Raw genomic sequence first — 24,744 nt, forward strand, 5'->3', positions numbered from 1 at the left:
AAAATGCTTGTCTTCTTCAGTTTTGTATAATTATAATCTTGTAAAACAATAAAAAGAATAAAGAAAGTGAAACACACGAAACAAAGTGGGTCAGGTTTCTATAATTTTATTTTAGACCTACGTTTCGGCTATTCAATAGCCTTCATCAGGGTACAGATATATCAGAATTTTTCAACTAAGGTACAGTTTTGACGGTTCTTTTTGTCACGTGATCAAATCTATTTATAGAAGTTATTGTTAGGCGGTTCATAATTATAATCTTGATAAGATATGTTTTTTATTAAGTTTAAGATAATCTCTCTTTTTCTCAGGTATAAACCTGGATATAAAACATGCTGTAGTGATTTTAAAGTCCTGCACCACAATGTGAGCACCTTTTTTCTGTCAGCATCAAGCAACAAAGAATGCCGAGTGGGAAAAATATGATGGCCAATAGAATACCACATATCGTAAAGGATGTGTGTGGATAGCCAATCTGAAACAGAAAAATACTGTTATACATTTACGTGCAGGAGATGGTTGAAAGTGTATGTAGATCATAATGAACAAAAACATTAATGTCCTTTGATTTTCTTATTATTAAATGTGATACAATCAATGCTGTCATGAGATTAAGATATACTATGCTCATCCTTTAGAAAAATATTTTTATCAAAGAAATTTATGGAAATCTATGAAATTGTTATTGAATATGTCTAATTTGAATAAAAGAATAAATAAGCTATACTAGTTTTGATAACAATATGTAACAAGATTAGTGTATCATATTATCTACAGACATACCCCACAATGTCTACAAGATCCAACTCTTGCAGTCATGCCAGCTGAAGGCTGAGTCACTACAATAACATTGCTGGAATATCCCATTGGTTGGACAGGTTGGCCATATCCCCCTGGTTGACCTGATTGGCCATATCCCCCTGGTTGACCTGGTTGACCAGATCCCCCTGGCTGACCTGGCTGATTATATGCTGAAAACAATTATAAGTTCATTTTGATAACTGTAATGTAAATGTCATTCCTCAAATTTAGTCATTTAGTAATGGTCTTACTTATGAGTGTCACGTGACATATTATGAGTTTGCGGCCCGGGGCCGATAACTAGTCAATGTGCACATGCACAAACTGAAACAATGACGTCATATTTTACGTCATCAAACAGTTAACTGTAAAAGTAAAAGTAGGTTTGAGCCAAGTCTGCAATTCTTATGTAATTTTGTTGTGATTAATGCTTCCGAGGGATCACTTTGTTTCCAGATTTTTAAGCATGAATCGCTTGATTTGTTACGAGAGCTGAAGCGTATTTCGTACACAAACAGTTTTATTACTATGAAATTGAAATTTAAAGAAACAAATTAAATTAAACAAATTCATTCCGAAAAAAATGAAAATAAAACTTGCTTCTAGATTCTACAATAGATGAACATACAAAAAGTAAACAACTATGTAGAAGTTACTATACTGTACAATAAAAATGCAGACAGGAATTTCAACGAGACAAATTTCAAATTATTTTTTTTTAATAAAAAAAATGCTACTAGACTATTAGATCTACCAAGTGTATTTAAGACATTAATACACGTCTTAGTTGTGCCAGAAAACGACTAATTGATGATGAAGTTAAAAGGAAATTCTGCCTTAAAATAAGAAACAGATTTAAAGTGCTGGAAGATCTTGACCATTCTGAAGAATCACTTAAAAAGAAATGGGAAAACATCAAACAAGTTTACCAGCAAACTGATGAAAAGACTATTGGATTTAGAAACAAATATGATGAACAATGGTTATCACAAGACACATGGAAAATTATCGATGAAAGGAGAAAGCTTAAGGAAAAGACTCTAAACACTTAATCACCAAGACTTAAAGAACAACTGCAAAAAGTGTATGGGGAAAAGGATACGAAAGTAAAGAAATCAGTAAGGAATGATAAGAGAAAGTATGTTGAAGAACGTGCTGAAGAAGCAGAGAAAGCAGCCATCAGGGATGATTTCAACACTGTTTATAAATTACCAAAGAATTAAGCGGAAAAGCAAGTCAGATACCACCAGTCAAAGATGGCTTGAACATTTTAAAAATGTACTAAATAGACCTGACTCAGTAGAAGTTTTTGAAGGATAACAACAGCAGAATGAACTTGATATAAACAGTAGCACACCATCAAAAGAAGAAATAGCCATAGCCATAAAATCAATTAAGACAGGGAAAGCTGCAGGCTTAGGTGGAATTCAAGCTGAACTTTTAAAAGCTGATCTCACAACATCAGACAGAAGCTTTACACAATCTCTTCACTACTATCTGGGAGGAAAATACCATACCAAATGATTGCATACCAAATGATTGGGCCAAAGATCTTATAGTGAAGCTAAAAAAAAAGGCAATTTTGGAAACTGTGATAACTGGAGAGGTATCACACTACTCTCTATACCAAGCACAATATTCTGTCGTGTGATCCTGAACAGAATCGAGAAGGAACTAGACAAACATCTGAGACAAGAACAGGCTGGTTTTAGAAGAATGGAAAACACCTCTTATTGTCAATTTCATCGACTTTAAATAAGCTTTTGACAGCATCCATCGTGACACCTTATGGAGAATATTTCGATCTTATGGAGTGCCAGAAAAGATAGTCAACCTAATCAAGTGCTTCTATACTTATTTTGAATGTGCTGTCCTATTTAATAATAAAGAAACAGACTGGTTTGCAGTACACTCTAGAGTAAAACAAGGATGTATCATCTCTCCAATGCTGTTCCTCGTCGCTATAGACTGGGTCATGAGAAGAACTGTCGAAGACGAAAAGAGAGGGATTATTTGGTCTATGTTAACAACACTAGAAGACCTGGACTTTGCAGATGATATTGCTTTATTGTCAACTAGGCAAGATCATATGCAAGAAAAAACAAACATACTCAGCTATTTTGCAAGACAACTTGGTCTCCAAATTAACTCAAAGAAAACTGAGCTCATGAGATGTAACAACACATCTCAGAGCAAACTAAAATTAGAAGGAAATGAGATAATGGAAGTTGACAAATTTGTTTACCTTGGAACCATCTTAAGTAATGAAGACTCAACACAGAAAGATATCAAGAGTAAAGCAAGAGTAGCATTTCATTAACTACGCAACATCTGGAAGTACAAACAATTCAACAGAAAAACCAAGATTAGATTATACAACAGCAATGTCAAATCAGTTTAACTCTATGGAAGCAAGTGCTGGAGAATTACCAATGCCGACATGAGATCTTTGTCTAGCTTTCATCACAGCTGCCTCCGACAAATCTACAGAATATACTGGCCCAACAAAATATCCAACATCGATCTACTAAAGACGACTGATTCCATCTGTATCGTCTAACAAATAAAACAGAGACGTTTCCGCTGGCTTGGCCACGTCCTCAGAATGCCAAATGCTAACATCACCAAAACGGCACTAAGATGGACACCACAGGGGAAAAGACCACGAGGAAGACAAAAGATGACATGGAGGAAGACAGTGGAAAATGTATTAAAAGACTTGAAAATGACATGTGGTGAGGCGGAGAAAAGGGCAAAGAATCGGACTGAATGGAGAAACCTTGTGTTGACATTATGCTCCGCTCAGAGCGAAGAGGATATGTAGTAGGTAGGTAAGTTGTGCCAGAAGGTGATAATTCGCCCTGAAGCCATCGGGGCCATTATTCATTTTGCGGGCCGATTATCACCTTCCGGCCATACTCTTCCGTGTATTAATCTCTCCTAATGGAAAAGTCTGAAATCAGACAAAATGTCCTTAGTTAAGTAATATCAGACTGTTAAAATATACAGTATTAAAGTTATATCTTTAAAAAATTTAATATTCAAAATAAAATTTACAGTAAAATAAATATATTGTCTCAATAATCTTATGGTTGATTGTTATGATTTTAAAAGAAGTTGTAACATAGAATGTTTACACGAATATTGTAGTAAACAGAATTTCATGTTCTATGAACAAAACATTATTTTGCCACTTTTTGTAGGATTTTATGTGTTAAAGAATAATTTGGTGAATGCGTCCTTAACTTTTAATTAAGGCAATTTATTACCATTCATACAAGCATATTGGAAGTATCTTTGTTGTTGTATATTTAATTCAAACAATAATTTTTGCAGTAGATATATAGCTTTATACACTTTAAAGCACCTGAAATGAGGATGTCCATTACTCTGAGCGACTGTAGAAGAAAAATATCAAAATGCTCGTATCTGTTGACATTTTTGACAAATCGCTTTTGTATTCTTTGTCAATCATATCTTATTGTTTATGTTACTTTATTTATATTTTTATTTCAACAAAGATAAGTTAAATCATCATGTCCCATATCTAATCATTGTAATACAGGTGTGTTATGCAATTATCGTGTACATTTCGTTCTGTATAAATTTAAAAATTGTACATACTGTAAGGTGGAGGAGGTTTTTCTGACATATCTGTTCCGTAAAATCGTATTTTTTAATATCTGAAACACGGAAATATGGAAACATTTGAATGTTATAAAGTATTTCTATAACCATTTCTAATAGACAAGAGATGAAAATAATTTAGAATTTGCAAAAATGAACTTCACTGTATCCAGTGTAAAGAATCATTTTATTGTAACCAATAAAAATATCTGTTAAAAAGAGCTTCGCATATGTATTACAAGCTTTTTATATATGGTCGTGCCTAAAATCAGGTGAGTAAAAACATAATCATATAGAAGCATATTTAAAAAACATAGTAAAATGAAAGAAAAGATTATAACATTTGTTACGTTTCTTTGATTTATCCAAGTAAATTGTCCTAAACTTCGACAGTTACAATTTTTAATCACTATATCCACTTATTTTAATATCATTAACATGCTATTCAATTCTGCAGAAAATCTTACACCTAAATGTTATGAATTAGTTCCAGTATCAAAATTGGAAATTTATAGAATTGAAAACGCAATACATGATATATGGAAATAAAACTCAGTCACTCGGGACATGACTCGTTATATCAATTAAACATAATGAATTAAATTGATTATCCCAAGGATCAACGTATTGGGATAATATCCAATACACTAAACTTAATTCCTTGTCTCCTTGATGTCAGTATGATTAGGAACAATTCAGAGTATATATTTATTGATATAAATCTAACAGAATCTCTCTTTGATAGAAATAGTATCATGAGTATGTGTGACAGAAATTATATGCTTCATGTGTAGGATTGTTAGTACCACCGACGAAATAAATGTAGGTCATAAGATCACTTCGGCATGTACCTGGGGCAGTACCAGAAGCCGTTCTGGAATCACCCTATACTTATTAGATCAACAATGAAAACTATAACAAGAAAAACTTACCAGAATTTTAGTACACCTTTTAAAATGTTATTATAACAGTATGCTCCACGTGTACTTTATTTCGCTGCTAGCTTGTCACAATATTTCAGTGATACACCACTGGGTGGTTGCCAGGCTGGACTGCACAACCGACCTTAATATGACAAGTTAACTACCACATTTTCAGCAAAAAAATACCAGATGGAAGATAAACAACTTTAGACAACTGTCTTCATAGATTAAGCTAGCAAGCGAGTTAGTATTTTATAAAAGTGAAATTTGTAACTATGCCAATTTATGAATAATAATGATAAATCATTTTTCATTACACCCAGCCAAATGGACGTATAAGTCACTTCAAACATATATACATTAATAGTTCACATAAAATTATCATTTTTCTATCATTTTAAATCATTAATTTTGCAATGAATGATACAATATATTGTAGAAAAACTGGAGGCTATAGTATAACATACCGATGACGCATGCGTATTGTAAAGAAAAGTAACGTTTCAGTAGTAACTCCACTGACAAAATTGTGCGACAATATAAAATTTAAGTTGTGGTAATAACATTTTCCTATCATTTTTATACCTTAAATAGGTAATTCAAAACTATATAGTACACGTAGTTAACAAACAATAATTGCTTTAGTTTTCTTTGTAAGAACAAAACATACCCCATACAGTTCCCAATAAACGATTTTTTTTCACAAATATAATAAAAGTCAATATAAAAAAGGTAATAAAATATGAAGTCTGAAAATAAAATCTACATTGAAATATTGTAGAAATAAATTAAGGAAACTAAAAAACTTACCAAATGGTTGGTAAAAACCCGTTCAGTATTACATTTACAAAGGTCCTGTAAATATAATAATCATTTGAACGATCAACGAAGTATGTCAAAATGAAAGGTATATGGTGCTTAACAAACTTCTAAGTCAACGAATTCAAAAGCAAACAAATCTTTATTTAAGTGCAGTTCTAAAATATGGTAATTTTATGACCTTAAAAAGTTTATTTTAGCAAATAAACTGAAGAGTTTAGATGAGAAACGTATTATATTGAATACCATACATGGATAAATACCATCTGTAGTTATGTTTTTTTTTCTAAAATGGACTTGTCGTGCTGTGAATTTGGATTTGTCAATTATGGGTGTTATTGGGTTTAATATCAAAATGATAAAATTGAGTTTTCATAAACATAAATATAGAGTGTGGTATTGCTGCTGGTCTGGTTATATACGAGTACTAGTACAAAACTAAGATTTTTAAAAGCATTTAAACGGTCGTTTATGGTCCTGTGTTTTGGCGGTGCATTCACTGAATGTTGATCTTATTTTTCATATTTTACCTATCTTACTTTATTACATATTAAACTTTAGCAATACAAATATCAAGTATATTAGCCATCGATCTTTTTTCTCCTTATTTTCTTCACCTCCATAAACCTTTAGTCATGTAACTTGCTATTACAGTATTCCTGAGCCTCTATTGGCTACTTATAATTAAGTATACAGTAGTACTTACCCTTTTTTGAAGTTAAGTCGGGTGAAGATAAAATTTAACTGAAAAAGTCTAACGACGTGCGAGTTTAATACATCGATTTTTTGCATACATTACCTTTTTTATTGAGTTTTAAGCATTTGACTGAACAAAAACCAATATAATTGAGAAGATTTAAAATTGGTTTCCTTTTCACAAAATTTTCATTTATTTCAACCTAATTTTGATGTTTAAAAATATTAACAATGAAAGGTTGGACGCAATACTGTTGTACCTTATTAAACTTTTAAATATAATAAGCATTTTACTCCTTCAAACATTTTATCTTTTTGAAAGGATATGAATATCACATATGAGGGCGTATTACGGACAATGCGTTTATTCGTACTGGTACTCCTTATATAAGGAAAAAATAATGCTTGTTGTGACTAGAAGAATGTTTTGTGTGAAACTTACAATGTTTGGTGCAAGCCTCAGTGTCTATTCTAGCATTCGAAAAACAGGGGATATTTTTATCACAAAGTCAGAATTTATTACAATTGTTGATCTTTTTCCTTTTTTCTCTATGTAATATTTCTCCCCTGCCTCTGAAAAATAGGGGGGGATTCTAAAAAAATATGTGTGAATCACACCATCCCCCCTCCTAGAAAAGACACTGAGTCTTATTTATTATGTTTGATGTGACCCTTATAATATCTGGCGTGACCCTAGTAATGTTTGCTGTGACCATAATAATATTGAAACTGTACTGGTTTGTTATTTCAGCAAAGCGGAGAAGAAAAGAATAAGTTTAGACCATTCAGAATCTCCAGATGACAGATTCAAGGTCAAGGTTTAGCTCCATCAGGAAGTCAAGTTTCCAGAATTCCAGAGTAATTTCTGAAATATTATACATAACAAAACTACATGTATTTACTGCATTGTCTTTGATACTTTACAAAGTATTAAAAAACCACTTATCATTTCTTTGAAAAAACAAACGTACATGTTATGTTTTTGAAGAATTGTTTTATCAATTTTCTGGTTTCTAGTGGTTGAGCACTCAAAAAATGTGAAAATGATAGAGCAGTTTCAATTTCTAATCATTATACATGTTCACGAAAATTATAACTAAAGGGAGGTTACTCCTATGTCACGATTATCCAATGAACGGCAACGTTGGTACAAACAGGCAGTATTATGAAAGACACTTATAGGAATATACACACACTAGATAGACGAAAAAAGTGGGTTTAACAAAGACAAAATAGATCAAAGTTATACAAAAAAATTAAAAAAGAATGTATTACTTAAAAAATGGATTTTTTTACTAATTCATTATTTAAGCTACATTGTTATACGAAATTAAAGCTATATTTTTCTAATTTGTTGCAGGTTACTCCCAGTAAAATCAAGTATTACTTATCCTGTAGCCCCTTCAGCTCCCCCCTAATCACAACGACACAAGGCTCTATACAGACCGGGTACCACACCCTTGGTGGAATGACAAACATCAGAGACTCACATACGTATTCAGGGCTGCAGCCAGACTCCCCAGAATATTTTGAGCCAATGGCTGGTGGCGGCTCATATCAATCCCCTCAGAATAAACCAATGAAAAATCCTAAACAGTTGGCTCGCCAGTTTACCAGAAGTTCTCTGACAATGTTATTCCAAGTTCAGTTAATAATAATTCAAAGCAGAATGCCAATGGCAACATATACAATTCTTTAACACAAAATTAACCAATCAAAGGCTCTGACACAAATACTGATGCAACCAATCAGAACTTTTTTGCCTTGAATCCTCAGAATGAGGCTGACAGTTCAAAAACAACAGCCAATGAGAGGCCAGTATCAAACCATCAATATTTTATTCTTGAAAAACAGAATAGTTAACAGTCGTCCTTTGATCAATCTGAGGACTATAGTGAAATTCCAAATGAAACTGATAAAACTTATCACAACTATTGTGTTCTGGAGAAAAAATAGTCTTATTTATTTATAAGTGCATCTTTTATGAAGAAAATGTTGTGTGCCAATTAAATTTTCAAAAGAAACAACTTTTTGATGCAATAAAGTTTTTTATATCCATAATCTTGTTATAAATTACTGTATAGAAACATTTAAACAGCATTAAATTTGTATATGGGCTATATGTATTGCCTTCTGTCAGTTACTGTACATTATGTCTTTACATATTTGCATAAGATGCAAGCATTTTTTATCTATAATAAATTTTGAAATTTGTATGACCTTTCTTTTTATGATTCAATCCAAAAATATATTGCCTTATTTACAGAACAAATGGCATATTGAAACAACGAGAAACAAAATAAATATGTTAAGTTTATTAATTAAGGCTCAAAAAAGTATTTTTTCTTTAGGAAGGACAGAAATGAGTTTTATTATGTTTTTATTAGTTTTAAAGCATGTTACAGGCTTATCACCTGACAAAATAAGTGTTGAACATACAATAATGTCATAAAGGATACAAAATGTTAACAATTTGTTAAGTAAGAATGTGATTGGATGAGAGTGATTTCATATCATTTTATGCATGGGCAATCTACATTCCTTTTCTAAGAAATCATTTTCATACTTTGCATTGTAAGGTGAACTTCAGTAGTTCTTCATAGAACATTTTGAATATTGTACGTATTTATATAAATCAACTTTACGTTTGTTCTTTATAGAACGGATTTGATATTTATAATTTTATATAACAGAGGTCAGCCAGTTGCACCTGGTAAGATATGTTTTACTTTAAATTACTTAAAATAAATGTAATGAAATGTATGAACTAAATAATTGAAAATAATTGAAATTGTTTTAAATATGAAATGTTGAAATGATATCGATATTGAATTTGTATTTTAATTTGTGTTTTGTGTTTCATGTATTTATAATTGTTTATTCATTTTATAGGTTTTCATTTACACATCATCAAAATAAATATTGAACACCCAGTCAGAGTTGGTCATGAATTTTACCCAAACCATACTCTACATTTATTCTAAAAAGTTTATGACATACATGCGTATCTTATATCAAATTCAAACAAACAGTAACTGAAAAGAAATATTTTATTCAAAATAACAGAAAAGGAAATGACATTACCAATCATGTATCGAAAGTTAAATTTCATGATTCCGCCAGATTAGGTGTGAGTACAAGTGTTTAATATTTATTTATAACATCATAATCTATCTGGATTGATTTTTTTACTTTACATTGACCCAGGTTTGGGATATATAATTAAAATATTTAAAACTATATCATATAAAAAAGGGAAAAATCATCTATAAAATGCCATGCATACAAACAGCAAATAAAATTTTGATGCCTTTAGAAACTTCTGTGAATTAAAAAGGAATAAAAAAGTACATGTATAAGAAAAGATTTGTTTTTCAAAAGAATTCAAAACCATTTAATGTTCAATAATCTTTCCTTTGAGTATTTAAAAGTCTTTTTTTATTTATAAAACCAAAAAAAGCTTTTTTTTTACAAAAATCTATTTTTATTTTTTTAGAATGATTATTAAAATCTGAAATATGTTTGGACAGCATTTGTTGTCTTTTCTAATTAAAACCAGCTAAAAATATAAGAACGCAGGGGAAAGTAGAAAGACTTTCTCAAACTATACATTTTAGTTTAAAAAAAACAAAAACAGTTTGTTGGAAGAAAAAAACAATGATTAACACCCAGATATCACAATGAAGTTGACAATGAAATGTAAAATGTTTGTCTTCTTCAGTTTTATATAATTATAATCTTGATAAGATATGTATTCTGTTTGTTTTAAGATAATCTTTTTTCTCAGGTATAAACCTGGATATAAAACATAATGTAGTAATTTTAAAGTCCTGCACCACAATGTGAGCACCTTTTTTCTGTCAGCAATAAGCAACAAATTACGCCCATGGGGAAAAAGAGGATGGCCAGTATAATACCAAATACCGTAAAGGATGTGTTTGGATAGCCAATCTGAAACAGAAAAATATTGTTATATATATACGTGCAGGAGATATCATAGGAATCATTTTTCTAGAGTTGGGTTGAAAGTGTATGTAGATCATAATGAACAAAAACATTAATGTCCTTTGATTTTCTTATTATTAAATGTGATACAATCAATGCTGTCATTTGATTAAGATGTACTATGCTCATCCTTTAGAAAAATATTTAAATCAAAGAAATTTATGAAAATCTATGAAATTGTTATTGAATATGTCTAATTTGAATAAAAGAATGAATAAGGTATGTATGGGATGCTTCATTCCCTATTAAAATCCAAGGAAATTGGTCTTTTCTTAAAAACTGCCAGTTTTCCAAAAACACAATACATGTATATTCATATTGTGAGCATCTAAAGTAAGTAGGATTTTAACCATAGCATATCTGCTTTGTGTGAGGTCAAACCATGTTTATTTTATATTTATAGGGCCTATGTAATAATTTTCAATATTTTCTAATTTCAAATTTGAGCATAGTACTGTGTTAGGAATTCTTACAAATGAACAGAATTTGATGAAAAAAGATGCTAACCTTGCTCAGAAAACTATAAAAAATACAAGATTTATTCTCAAATATCTGTACTAAAATTACAGAAAATTCCTAAGAATTCGCTGAAACATTTACAAGTGTAAGTTTGTACAAAATATACACATTAAGCCAATAGAACAGTTTATACAAATGTTCAAACCAACCACATGACAACCAAACCATTTCTGCTATAAATGTCAAGCACTCACTCTTCTCCAAGATACGCTACTATACCAGTTTTTATAACAACATATAACAAGTGTATCATATTATCTACAAACATACCCCACAATGTCTACAAGATCCAGCTCTTGCAGTCATACCAGCTGAAGGCTGAGTCACTACAACAACATTGCTGGAATGTCCCACTGGTTGGACAGGTTGACCATATCCACCTGGCTGACATGGCTGATTATATGCTGAAAACAATTATAAGTTCATTTTTTTAACTGTGATACATTGTATAAATGTTATTGCTCAACTTTAAACCTTAAATAAAACAGTCTTACTTATATTAGAATGTTGGCAGCTTGCCCCATTAGTATTGAATCAGGCAAGTCTGTATTTCTGTCCAAACATATATAGTTACATTATAATTATGTATGGGCAAGTCGGTACAATATGAAAAAAAAGACAAAATGTGCTTATTAGTATTACCAGACCATTTAAGGATATGAAAATATATCTTATGATTTTTGTTAAATATTTGCAGTAAAATCATATGGTTTTATTAATTTTATGGTCGGTTTTTGAAAGACTTGTAACATTGAATGCTTTAATTATTTAACAAACATGGATATTGTACGTAAAAAGGATAAAATGTTCAATGAACACAACATTATTTTCCAATTTTTATTAGGATTATATCTGTTAAGCAATAATTTTGTGAATGCACCATTCGCTTTTAATTAAGGCAATTTACTATCTTTTTTTCTTTCCTTCAAGCATACTGGAAGTATTCTTTGTTGTTTTATTTTAATTCAAACAATATTTTTTCACTAGATATATAGCTTTATGCACTTAAAATAAGCACCTGAAATAAGTAGGCCCAATACACTGAGCGACTGTAGAAGAGAAAAATTTCAAAATATCTATTGACGTTTTGATAAATCGTTTTTGTATTCTTAGTCAATTATATCTTATTTCTGTTATTTAAAAAAAAAGATTTAAACAAGGATACATTAAATCATTATGTCCTATATCTAATCATTGAAATACAGGCATTGAAAGCAATTATCTTGTACATTTCGTTCTGTTTAAGTTTTTAAATTGTACATACTGTAAGGTGGAGGAGGATTGCCTGACATATCTGTACTGGAAAATCGTATGATTTAATATCTGAAACACAGAAATATGGAAACATTTGAACGTTATAAAATACCTACTATAAACATTTTGCCCAATAGACAAAAGATCGAAATGATTTAGAACTTGCAAAAATGAACTTCACTGTATCCAGTGTAAAAATCATTTTACTGTAACCAATAAAAATACCCGTTAAAAAGAGCTTCGCATATGTATTCCAAGCCCCTTATATATGATTGTGCCGGGTGAGTAAAAAACTTAATCATATAGAAGCATATTTATTTAAAAACTTAGTAAAATGAAAGAAAAGATTAAAACATTCGTTACGTCTCTTTGATTTATCCAAGCAAATTGTCCTACACTACGACAGTCACAATTTTTAATCACTATATCCACTTATTTTAATATCATTAACATTTAATTCAATTCTGCAGAAAATCTGACACCTAAATGTTATGAATTAGTTCCAGTATCAAAATTGGAAACTTATAGAATTTGAAACGCAATACATGATATATGGAAATAAAACTCAGTCACTCGGGACATTATCCGTTATATCAATTAAACATAATGAATTAAATTGATTATCCCAAGGATCAACGTATTGGGATAATATCCAATACACTAAACTTAATTCCTTGATGTTAGTATGATTATGAACATATTATTTACATTTGTCACAGCAGACATTTGATCTTAGAGCCCGAGATCCATTGATATTTGCTTTGACGCATGCGTATTGTAAAAAAAAAATAAACGTATTCAGCAAATTTTAATGAAACTAACTTTACTGACAAAACTGTGAGACAATACAAAATTTAATTACTCAACTCAACTCAAATCATTTATTTGTACATAAAGGCCTCTGGCCCAAAATACATCATAAGGTATAACTTATAATAAAATGGCAAGTAGTTGTATATTGTGAAAATCATTAATTATATTCATAAGTTGATAGATGTAAATGGATATATTTTTAACAATGTCAGGGTTTTTAGAAGACAAAAGAGCATAGAAATCTTGAAGTTCTGTTCCATGTATTTACTAGCTAAACAAATACATTTGTCTAACAGTATCATATTTAACACATTTAAAAAGGCATGGTATTCACAATCAATTATATTAGCATTATTAAACTGTTGGCAAACGTTACATGTGTGGTTATACTTTTTTCTATCATTTTTATACCTTAAATACACCGGTATAGGGACTATTTCAAAACTCATAATAGTACAGTTTGTAAACAAACAATACTTGCTTAACTTTTTCTTACCTTCTTTTCATTGTAAGACAAAAAATACCTCATACACAATAAACGATTTTTTTCACAAATATATTAAAAGTCAATATAAAAAAGTAATAAAACATGAAGTCTGAAAATAAAATCTACTTATAAATATTGTAGAAATAAATTAAGAAAACTAAACAACTTACCAAATGGCTGGTAAAAAACCCGTTCAATAATTTTACATGGCTCCTGTAAATATAATAATCATTTGAACAAAAGAATAATTATGGCAAATTAAAGGTATATGGTACTTAACAAACTTATAAGTCAACGAATTCAAAAGCAAACAAGTCTTAATTTAAGTGCAGTTATAAAATATGGTAATTTTATGACCTGAAAAAGTTTATCTGAGCACATTTACTGACGAGTTTAGATGAGAAACGTATTATATAAATAACACATGGGTTTGTGGGTAACAGTAAAAATATCATCCCGAGGAAAATACTGTTACCCGAGGCGTATTTATGTGTTATTTATTTTATTACCCCGAACAAAAATACTGCGATGATCTGAAATTGTCAACTAAATCTAACTGTAACTGTAACAAAAATAAACCAAGAGTAACAATAACTAAACTGTCCTTACCTTTTAAGTTTTAAGTGTACTTTAGGCCTACTTGAGAAGTTTTCTTTTTCTTTTATTTTTTATGCAAATGATGATATCTACAAATCATAAACATACAAAAAGCTAGGTTTTATTTAGAAAACAAAACACTAACCCATTTACACGGTTATGATCTGTGAAATCTGATCCTTCTGTTTCCAGAATATTCTTAGCATGGTTTTTGACAAAATAACTATGATATCCTATGTCTGTCCACCATATCTGTAACGTTTCACTGATTATCCTTTGTTGCATGCTTAAATCGTCTGCATGTTCAAGTTTGACACATAATTATTTACATTGCAAGTACTTCCGTTGAAAACGGATGTTCACTTTTTGACTATTCAACATAAATATATTTTATACACGAAAAACACACCAGGGTGCGAACAACTAAATTTTATGGGCGTCAAAGTTACTCCAGAGAAGAAATTGGTGTCCTATCGGGGTTTAACGTCGAAAATAAGAATGAATCGAGAAAAAAATGGCGGCCATTTTATTTCAATTTATTTAGAAAATAGACCACGTGACCAGATATTATACTGTTAAAAAATTACTGTTACGTATGTAACAGTACAAAATTCTTAGTCACGTGGTACACTTGCATTTACAGTAAAAAATAACTCCCAGAGGCCTATGGGAAAAAAGTGAGGGGTAATAATATTGAATATCATATATGGATAAATACCACCTGTAGTTATGTTTTTTTTTTCTAAAATGGACTTGTCGTGCTGTGAATTTGGATTTGTCAATTATGGGTGTTATTGGGTTTAATATCAAAATGATAAAATTGAGTTTTCATAAACATAAATATAGAGTGTGGTATTGCTGTTGGTCTGGTTATATACGAGTACTAGTACAAAATTACGATTAAGCATTTAAACGGTGTTTATGGTCCTGTGTTTTGGCGGTGCATTCACTGAATGTTGATCTTATTTTTCATATTTTACCTATCTTACTTTATTACATATTAAACTTTAGCAAAACAAATATCAAGTATATTAGGCATCGATCTTTTTTCTCCTTATTTTCTTCACCTCCATAAACCTTTAGTCATGTAACTTGATATTACAGTATTCCTGAGCCTCTATTGGCTACTTATAATTAAGTATACAGTAGTACTTACCCTTTTTTGAAGTTTAGTCGGGTGAAGATAAAATTTAACTGAAAAAGTCTAACGACTTGCGAATTTAGTAAATCGATTTTTTGCATACATTACCTTTATTATTGAGTTTTAAGCATTTGACTGAACAAAAACCAATATAATTGAGAAGATTTAAAATTGGTTTCCTTTTCACAAAATTTGCATTTTACTTCAACCTAATTTTGATGTTTAAAAATATTAACAATGAAAGGTTGGACGCAATACTGTAGTACCTTATTAAACTTTTAAATATAATAAGCATTTTACTCCTTCAAACATTTTTTCTTTTTGAAAGGATATGAATATCACATATGAGGGCGTATTACGGACAATGCGTTTATTCGTACTGGTACTCCTTATATAAGGAAAAAATAATGCTTGTTGTGACTAGTAGAATGTTTTGTGTGAAACTTACAATGTTTGGTGCAAGTCTCAGTGTCTATTCTAGCATTCGAAAAACAGGGGGTATTTTTATCAAAAAGTCAGAATTTATTACATTTGTTGATCTTTTTCCTTTTTTCTCTATGTAAAATTTCCCCGCTGCCTTTGAAAAATAGGGGGGAATTCTCAAAAATATGAGTGAATCTCCCCATCCCCCTCCTAGGAAAGACACTGAGTCTTATTTATTATGTTTGATGTGACCCTTATAATATCTGGTGTGACCCTAGTAATGTTTGCTGTGACCATAATAATATTTAAACCGTACTGGTTTCTTATTTCTTCGGAGAAGAGAAGAATAAGTTTAGACAATTCAGCATCTCCAGATGACAGATTTCAAGGTCAAGGTTTAGCTCCATCTGTAAGTCAAGTTCCCAGAATTCCAGAGTAATTTCTGAAATATTATACATAACAAAACTACATGTATTTACTGCATTGTCTTTGATCCTTTACAAAGTATTAAAAAATCACTTATCATTTTCTTGAAAAAAAAAAACAACAAATGGACATGTTATGTTTTTGAAGAATTATTTTATCACTTTTCTGGTTTCTAGTGGTTAAGTACTCAAAAAGTGAAAATAAAAGAGCAGTTTCTATTTCTAATCATTATACATGTTCACGAAAATTATAACTAAAGGGAGGTAACTCCTATGTCACGATTATCTAATGAACGGCAACGTTACAAACAGGCAGTATTATAAAAGACACTTATAAGAACATACACACATTAGATAGACAGATAGACGGAAAAGTGGGTTTAACAAAGACATGATAGATCAAAGTTATACAAAAATAAAAAAGAATGAATTACTTAAAAATGGATATATTTTTACTATTTCATTATTTAAGCTACATTGTTTTATGTAATTAAAGCTATATACTTTCTTATTTGTTGCAGGTTACTCCCAGTAGAATCAAGTATTACTTATCCTGTAGTTCCTTCAGCTCCCCCACAATCACAAGGCTCTTTACAGACCAGGTACCATACCCTTGGTGTAACGACAAACAACAGGGACTCACATATGTATTCAGGGCTACAGCCAGACTCCCCAGAATATTTTGAGCCAATGGCTGGTGGCGGCTCATATCAATCCCCTCAGAATAAACCAATGAAAAATCCTAAAACAGTTGGCTCGCCAGTTTACCAAGAGTTCTCTGACAATGTTATCCCAAGTTCAGTTAATAATAATTCAAAGCAGAATGCCATTGGAAACATATACAATTCTTGTCCACAAAGTCAACCAATCAAAGGCTCTGACACAAATACTGATGCAACCAATCAGACCTATTTTGCCTTGAATCCTCAGAATGAGGCTGACAGTTCAAAACCAACAGCCAATAAGAGGCCAGTCAATATTTTATTCTTGAAAAACAGAATAGTAAACAGTCGTCCTTTGATCAATCCGAGGATTATAGTAAAATTCCAAATGAAACTGATAAAACTTATCACAACTATTTTGTTCTGGAGAAAAAATAGTCACAGTTGATACGTGTAAAAGTTTTGTTATTTATTTATTAATGCATGTTCTATGAAGAAAATGTTGTGTGTCAATTTAATTTTCAAAAGAAACAACTTTTTGGTGCAATAAAAGATTCTTTATCCATAATCTTGTTTTAAATCATTTCAATAGCATTCAATTTGTATGTGGGCTACATATGTATGTATACCCTTCTGTCAGTTATTGCACATTATGTCTTTACATTTTTGCATAAGATGCAAGCATTTTTTATCTATAATTTTTTTATCTATAATAGATTTTGAAATTTGTATGACCTTTCTTTTTGTGATTCAGTCCAAAAATATATTGACTTATTTACAGAACAAATGTCATATTGAAACAACGGGACACAAAATAAATATGCTAAGTTTATTAAGTTTATTATGGAGCTCAAAAAAGTTTTTTTTTTCTCTAGGAAGGACAGACATTTTATTATGTTTAAAGAATAGTTTTAAAGCATGTTACATGCTTATCATCTGACAAAATAAGTGTTGAACATACAATAATGTCATAAAGGATACAAAATGTAAACAAAATAGTTTTTTACTTCCATACAAAACACTAAATCAATATAACTGAACAATAGAGGCAAAAGATGGTTCAAGTAATTTGTAATTTTGTAACTTTTTGTGAACTATTATTATAAAAAGAACATCAAAATAAAAATCTTTTGAGAAATAATAAGAAAAGCATTTGTGAGGTATAATGGGCTTTCAAGGTTTCATAACTATGTGTTTAATTGAGCAGAAATGAAAAAAACCTGAGATTTGCTATCATTAAGAAATCAATGTAGGGTATTTTGGAGATTCAATTCTATGGAGATTTGGAAGTTTAAATAATCAATCAGTCAATAACTAAATTTACCATATTTATTCTAAAAGCTTTATGACATACATGCGTATCTTATATCACATTCAAACGAACAGTAACTGAAAAGAAATATCTTATTCAAAATAACACAAAAGGAAATGACATTACCAATCATAAATGAAAAGTTTAATTCATGTTTCCACCAGATTAAGTGACATAGTTGTGTGAATACAGTGTTTAATATTTATGTACAATACATCATAAACTACCTAGATTGATTTTTTAAACTTAACATTGACCCCAGTTTGTGATTTATAAATAAAGATTAAAAAAAGAGTGAAAAATCATCTACAAAATGTCATGCATGCAAACAGCAAATACAATTTTGATGCCTTTAGTAAATTTTGTGAAAAAAAAAGTAATAAAAAAGTACATGTATAAAAATAGTTTTTTTTAACAAATAATTTTTCAAAAACTTTTTGATAAATATTTCAAAAACTTTTAATGGTCTATGATCTTTCCATTGAGTAAAGTAGGATTGAATTAAACAAATCTCATTTAAAACTGTTATATGAGAGATAAACTATCGAAAACATTTTTTTTATTCATAAAACCAAAAAGGCTTCTTTTTTTACAAAAAAAAAATATGATTTATTTTTGTAGAATGATTTTTAAAATCTGCAATATTTTTGGACAGCATTTGTCTTTTCTAATTAGAACCAGCTAAAAATCTAAGAATGCAGGGGAAAATAACAAGACTTTCTCAAACTATATATTTTAGCTTAAGATACAGTTTGGGGAAGAAAAAAAAACAACTACATTAATTAACACCCAGACATCACAATGAAGTTGACAATGAAATGTAAAATTTTTGTCTTTTTCCGTTTTATAAATAATCTTGATAAGATATGTATTCTGTTTATTTTAAGATAATCTCTTTTTCTCAGGTATAAACCTGCATATAAAACATAATGTAGTGATTTTAAAGTCCTGCACCACAATGTGTGCACCTTTTTTCTGTCAGCAATAAGCAACAAATTACGCCCATAGGGAAAAAGAGGATGGCCAGTATAATACCAAATATCGTAAAGGATGTTTTTGGATAGCCAATCTGAAACAGAAAAATATTGTTATACATATACGTGCACGAGATATCATAGGAATCATTTTTCTAGAGTTGGGTTGAAAATGTATGTAGATCGTAATGAACAAAAAATTAATGTCCTTTGATTTTTTTTGTTACTAAGTGTGATACAATCAATGCTGTCATTAGATTAAGATATACTATGCTCATCCTTTAGAAAAATATTTTAATCAAAATTTTAAAGAAATTTTTGATAATATTTGAATCTGTTATTGAATATGTCTAATTTAAATAAAAGAATAAATAAGCTATGTATGGGATGCTTCATTCCCTATTACAATTCAAGGAAAATTGGTATTTTCTTAAAAAAAAACTTCCAGTTTTCCAATAACACTTTACATGTATATTCATATTGTGAGCATCTAAAGTAAGAAGGATTTTAAACATAGCATCTCTGCTTTGTGTGAGGTCAAACCATGTTTATTTTATATTTATAGTGCCTATGTAACAATTTTCAATATTTCTAATATTAAATTTGAGCATAGTATATCTTTCAGCATCTTTTTGATATTAAATTGAAATTCAATCCACACAAATTATTTCAATATTAAAATAAGCTTGGTTAAGACAAATTTTGTATAGATTAATTTTGGCTAACCCACATTTATTTTTTTGAATAACATAATTCAAATACATAAAATTTTACTTGTTCAGGTAAATATATGTTAGAAATTCTAACAAATGAACAGAATTTGATGATAAAAAAGATGCTAACCTTGCTCAGAAAACTATAAAAATACAAGATTTATTCTCAAATATCTAGTGTTCTGAAACTAAGAACTCACTGAAACAACTACAAGAGTAAGTTTAAACAAAATCTACAAATCAAGCTTGTAAGAAACAACAACAGAACAGTTTGTATTAATGTTCAAACCAACCACATGACAACCAAACCATTTCTGCTATAACTCTTCTCCAACATAAGCCACTATACGAGTTTTGATAACAACATGTAACAAGTGTATCCTATTATCTATACTAACATACCCCACAATGTCTACATGATCCAGCTGTTGCAGTCATGCCAGCTGAAGGCTGAGTCACTACAACAACATTGCTGGAATGTCCAACTGGTTGGACAGGTTGACCATATCCCCCTGGCTGACCTGGCTGATTATATGCTGAAAACAATTATAAGTTCATTTTTTTAACTGTAATACATTATGTAAATGTTATTGCTCAACATTAAACCTTTAATAAAACAGTCTTACTTATATTAGAATGTTGGCAGCTTGCCCCATCAGTATTGAATCAGACAAGTCTGTATTTCTGTCCAAACATATGTAGTTACATTATAATTATGTAAGGGCAAGTCGGTACAAAATGAAACAAGAGCTGTCGGTAGGACAGCAACGCTCGACTATTCTAAGTGCTTGAAAGTAAAAGAGCCTTGATAATGTAAAATTTTCTATGTTAACAAAAGGGCCAAATTTTCCTTTAAATCCATGTTACTTTTATAGGCCTCGAAAAGGTCCTATTATGCTCTAAAAGAAGAGTATAAAATTTCAACTTGTTTCAAAGCCAGATGTCAATAATATATGAAAATATCTGAGGTGGTATGCAAACTTTAATGTAAATTCTAAGTCAGAAAAGGGGTACAATTCTGTCAAAATGCTTGATACAGTTATCTCCTACTGTGTACAGATTGGGGTCATGTGTGCAAAGTTTCAAAGCAATATGTCAATGGACTTTGAAAATATTTGAGGTATTACAAAAACTTTAACGTAACTTCTAAGTCGAAAAAGGGGCATAATTCTGTCAAAATGCTTGATACAGTTATCTCCTCCTGTCTACAGGTTGGGGTCATGATGGTGAACAAGTGTGCAAAGTTTCAAAGCCATATGTCAATGGACTTTGAAAATATTTGAGGTATTACAAAAACTTAAACGTAAATTCTAAGTCGAAAAAGGGGCATAATTCTGTCAAAATGCTTGATACAGTTATCTCCTCCTGTCTACAGGTTGGGGTCATGATGGTGAACAAGTGTGCAAAGTTTCAAAGCCATATGTCAATGGACTTTGAAAATATTTCAAGTATTATCAAAACTTTAACGTAAATTCTAAGTCGAAAAAGGGGCATAATTCTGTCAAAATGCTTGATACAGTTATCTCCTCCTGTCTACAGGTTGGGGTCATATGGTGAACAGTGTGCAGTTTCAAAGCCATATGTCACTGGACTTTGAAAATATTTGCGGTATTACAAAAACTTTAACATAAGTGGTTACGCCGACCCCGACGCTCGGGTGACTACAATAGCACTACTTATTCTTATCGAAAAGTCAAGCTAAAAATAGACAAAATGTGCTTATTAGTAATACCAGACCATTAAAGGATATAAAGGTATATCTTATGATTTTTTTTTTAATATTTGCGGTAAAATCATATGGTTTTATTAATTTTATGGTCGGTTTTTGAAAGACTTGTAACATTGAATGTTTCTATTATTTAACAAACATGGATATTGTACGTAAAAAGGATAAAATATTCTATGAACACAACATTATTTTCCCATTTTTATTAGGATTATATCTGTTAAGCAATAATTTTGTGAATGCACCATTCGCTTTTAATTAAGGCAATTTATTACCTTTTTTCTTTCCTTCAAGCATACTGGAAGTATTCTTTGTTGTTTTATTTTAATTAAAACAATATTTTTTTCACTAGATATATAGCTTTATGCACTTTAAATAAGCACCTGAAATAAGTAGGCCCAATACACTGAGCGACTGTAGAAGAGAAAAAATTCAAAATATATATATTGACGTTTTTGTATTCTTAGTCAATTATATCTTAGTTCTGTTAAATTAAAAATGATTTAAACAAGGATACATTAAATCATTATTTCCCATATCTAATCATTGAAATATAGGCTGGAAAGCAATTATCTTGTACATTTCGTTTTAAAAGTTTTTAAATTGTACATACTGTAAGGTGGAGGAGGATTGTCTGACATATCTGTACTGGAAAATCGTATGATTTAATATCTGAAACATAGAAATATGGAAACATTTGAATGTTATAAAAGATCTACTATAAACATTTTGCCCAAAAAAAAACAAGAGATGGAAATGATTCAGAACTTGCAAAAATGAACTTCACTGTATCCAGTGTAAAGAATCATTTTGCTGTAACCAATAAAAATAACCGTCAAAAAGAGCTTCGCATATGTATTCCAAGCCCTTTATATATGGTTTTGCCTATTAAAATCCGATGAATAAAAAACTTAATCATATAGAAGCATATTTATTTAAAAACTTAGTAAAATGAAAGAAAAGATTATAATATTTGTTACGTCTCTTTGATTTATCCTACACTACGACAGTCACAATTTTTAATCACTATTTCCACTTATTTTAATATCATTAACATGTAATTCAATTCTTCAGAAAATTTGACACCTAAATGTTATGAATTAGTTCCAGTATCAAAATTGGAAACTTATAGAATTGGAAACGCAATACATGATATAAGGAAATAAAACTGAGTCACTCGGGACATGATCCGTTATATCAATTAAACATAATGAATTAAATTGATTATTCCAAGAATCAACGTATTGGGATTAATATCCATTATACTAAACTTAATTCCTTGATGTAAGTATGATTATGAACATATTATTTAGATTTGTCACAGCAGGCATTTGATCTTAGAGCCCGAGATCCATATCGGTTATGTATATGCTTTGACGCATGCGTATTGTAAAAAAAATAAACGTATTCAGCAAATTTTAATGAAACTAACTTTACAGACAAAACTGTGTGACAATACAAAATTTAATTACTCAACTCAACTCAAATCATTCACTTGTACATAAAGGCCTCCGGCCCAAAATACATCATAAGGTATAACATATAATAAAATGTCAAGTAGTTGTATATTGTGAAACTTAAGTATCATTAATTATATTCATAAGTTGATAGGTGTAAATAGATATATTTTTAACAATGTCAGGGTTTTGAGAAGACAAAAGAGCATAGAAATCTTGAAGTTCTGTTCCATGTATATACTAGCTAAACAAATACAATCTAAAAGGCATGGTATTCACAATCAATTGTATTAGCATTATTAAACTGTTGGCAAACGTTACATGTGTGGTTATACTTTTTTCTATCATTTTTATACCTTAAATACCCCGATATAGGGTATTTCAAAACTCATATTAGTACAGTTTGTAAACAAACAATAATTGCTTAACTTTTTCTTATCTTCCTTTCATTGTAATACAAAACATACCTCTTACACAATAAACGATTTTTTTTCAACAAATATATTAAAAGTCAATATAAAAAGGTAATAAAACATGAAGTCTGAAAATAAAATCTACATTGAAATATTGTAGAAATAAATTAAGAAAACTAAAAAACTTACCAAATGGCTGGTAAAAAACCCGTTCAATAATTTTTACATAGGTCCTGTAAATATAATAATCATTTGAACGAAAGACTAAGTATGGCGAATTAAAGGTATATGGTGCTTCACAAACTTGTAAGTCAACGAATTCAAAAGCAAACAAGTCTTTATTTAAGTGCTTCTAAAACATGGTAATTTTATGACTTTTTAATCTTAAAAAGTATATCTGAGCACATTAACTGAAGAGTTTAGATGAGAAATGTATTATCAAATATCATATATGGATAAATACAATCCGTAGTTATGTTTTTTTTTTCGAAAACGAACTTGTCGAGCTGTGAATTTGGATCTGTCAATTATGGATGTAAGGGGGTTTATAATAAGTATCAAAATGACAAAATTGAGCTTTCATAAACATAAATATATAATGTGATCTGGCTGCTGGCCTGGTTATATAATAGTGGCGAAAATGGAAACGAAATTACGATGAAACATTCAAACGGTCCTTTCTGGTCGTGCGTTCACTGAATGCCGCCTTTACTTGTTGATCTTATTTTTCACATTTAACCAATAAATACTTAAATTCATATTAAACTTTAGCAATACAAATATCAAGTATATTCGCAATCGATCTTTTTCATCCTTATTTTTCTTCACCTCTATAAACCTAAAGTCGTGTATCTTGCTACTACAGCGTTTGACTAAGTATACAGTAGTACTTTCCCTTTTTTGAAGTTAAGTCGGGTGAAGATGAAGTTTAACTGAAAATATCTAACGTGCGAAATT

The 24,744-nt window shown here is 30.1% G+C and overlaps 2 protein-coding genes across 16 annotated transcripts; both read right to left on the reverse strand.

Annotated features, from left to right (window-relative positions):
• Positions 1-60: 60 nt before the first annotated feature.
• Positions 61-6,295, reverse strand: LOC132720231 (membrane protein BRI3-like). Of its 3 annotated transcripts, none has more exons than XM_060704307.1 (4): positions 6,162-6,295; positions 4,426-4,484; positions 784-971; positions 61-475 (listed from the first exon to the last, which is right to left on the reverse strand). In XM_060704307.1, the coding sequence occupies exons 2-4, from the start codon at positions 4,451-4,453 to the stop codon at positions 347-349; spliced, it is 345 nt and encodes a 114-aa protein (XP_060560290.1). In that variant the 5' UTR covers positions 4,454-4,484; positions 6,162-6,295; the 3' UTR covers positions 61-346. The 3 variants fall into 3 exon arrangements, with proteins under 3 accessions (XP_060560290.1, XP_060560292.1, XP_060560291.1); XM_060704309.1 differs by lacking the exon at positions 6,162-6,295 and adding an exon at positions 5,361-5,493; XM_060704308.1 differs by lacking the exon at positions 6,162-6,295 and adding an exon at positions 4,779-4,925.
• Positions 6,296-9,829: 3,534 nt separating this feature from the next.
• Positions 9,830-24,095, reverse strand: LOC132720232 (membrane protein BRI3-like). 13 transcript variants are annotated; one of them, XM_060704316.1, is made up of 4 exons: positions 23,977-24,095; positions 22,531-22,589; positions 20,594-20,727; positions 9,830-10,817 (listed from the first exon to the last, which is right to left on the reverse strand). In XM_060704316.1, the coding sequence occupies exons 2-4, from the start codon at positions 22,556-22,558 to the stop codon at positions 10,689-10,691; spliced, it is 291 nt and encodes a 96-aa protein (XP_060560299.1). In that variant the 5' UTR covers positions 22,559-22,589; positions 23,977-24,095; the 3' UTR covers positions 9,830-10,688. The 13 variants fall into 13 exon arrangements, with proteins under 13 accessions (XP_060560299.1, XP_060560303.1, XP_060560301.1 ...); XM_060704320.1 differs by lacking the exons at positions 20,594-20,727; positions 22,531-22,589; positions 23,977-24,095 and adding exons at positions 11,661-11,794; positions 12,655-12,713; positions 14,115-14,139 and having other exon boundaries at positions 9,832-10,817; XM_060704318.1 differs by lacking the exons at positions 20,594-20,727; positions 22,531-22,589; positions 23,977-24,095 and adding exons at positions 11,661-11,794; positions 12,655-12,713; positions 13,353-13,393 and having other exon boundaries at positions 9,832-10,817.
• Between the last annotated feature and the right edge of the window lie 649 nt (positions 24,096-24,744).

The sequence above is a fragment of the Ruditapes philippinarum genome, unplaced genomic scaffold (assembly GCF_026571515.1).
Source record: "Ruditapes philippinarum isolate M1 unplaced genomic scaffold, ASM2657151v2 ctg5168_1_1_1_1, whole genome shotgun sequence".
Lineage (NCBI taxonomy): Eukaryota > Metazoa > Mollusca > Bivalvia > Venerida > Veneridae > Ruditapes > Ruditapes philippinarum.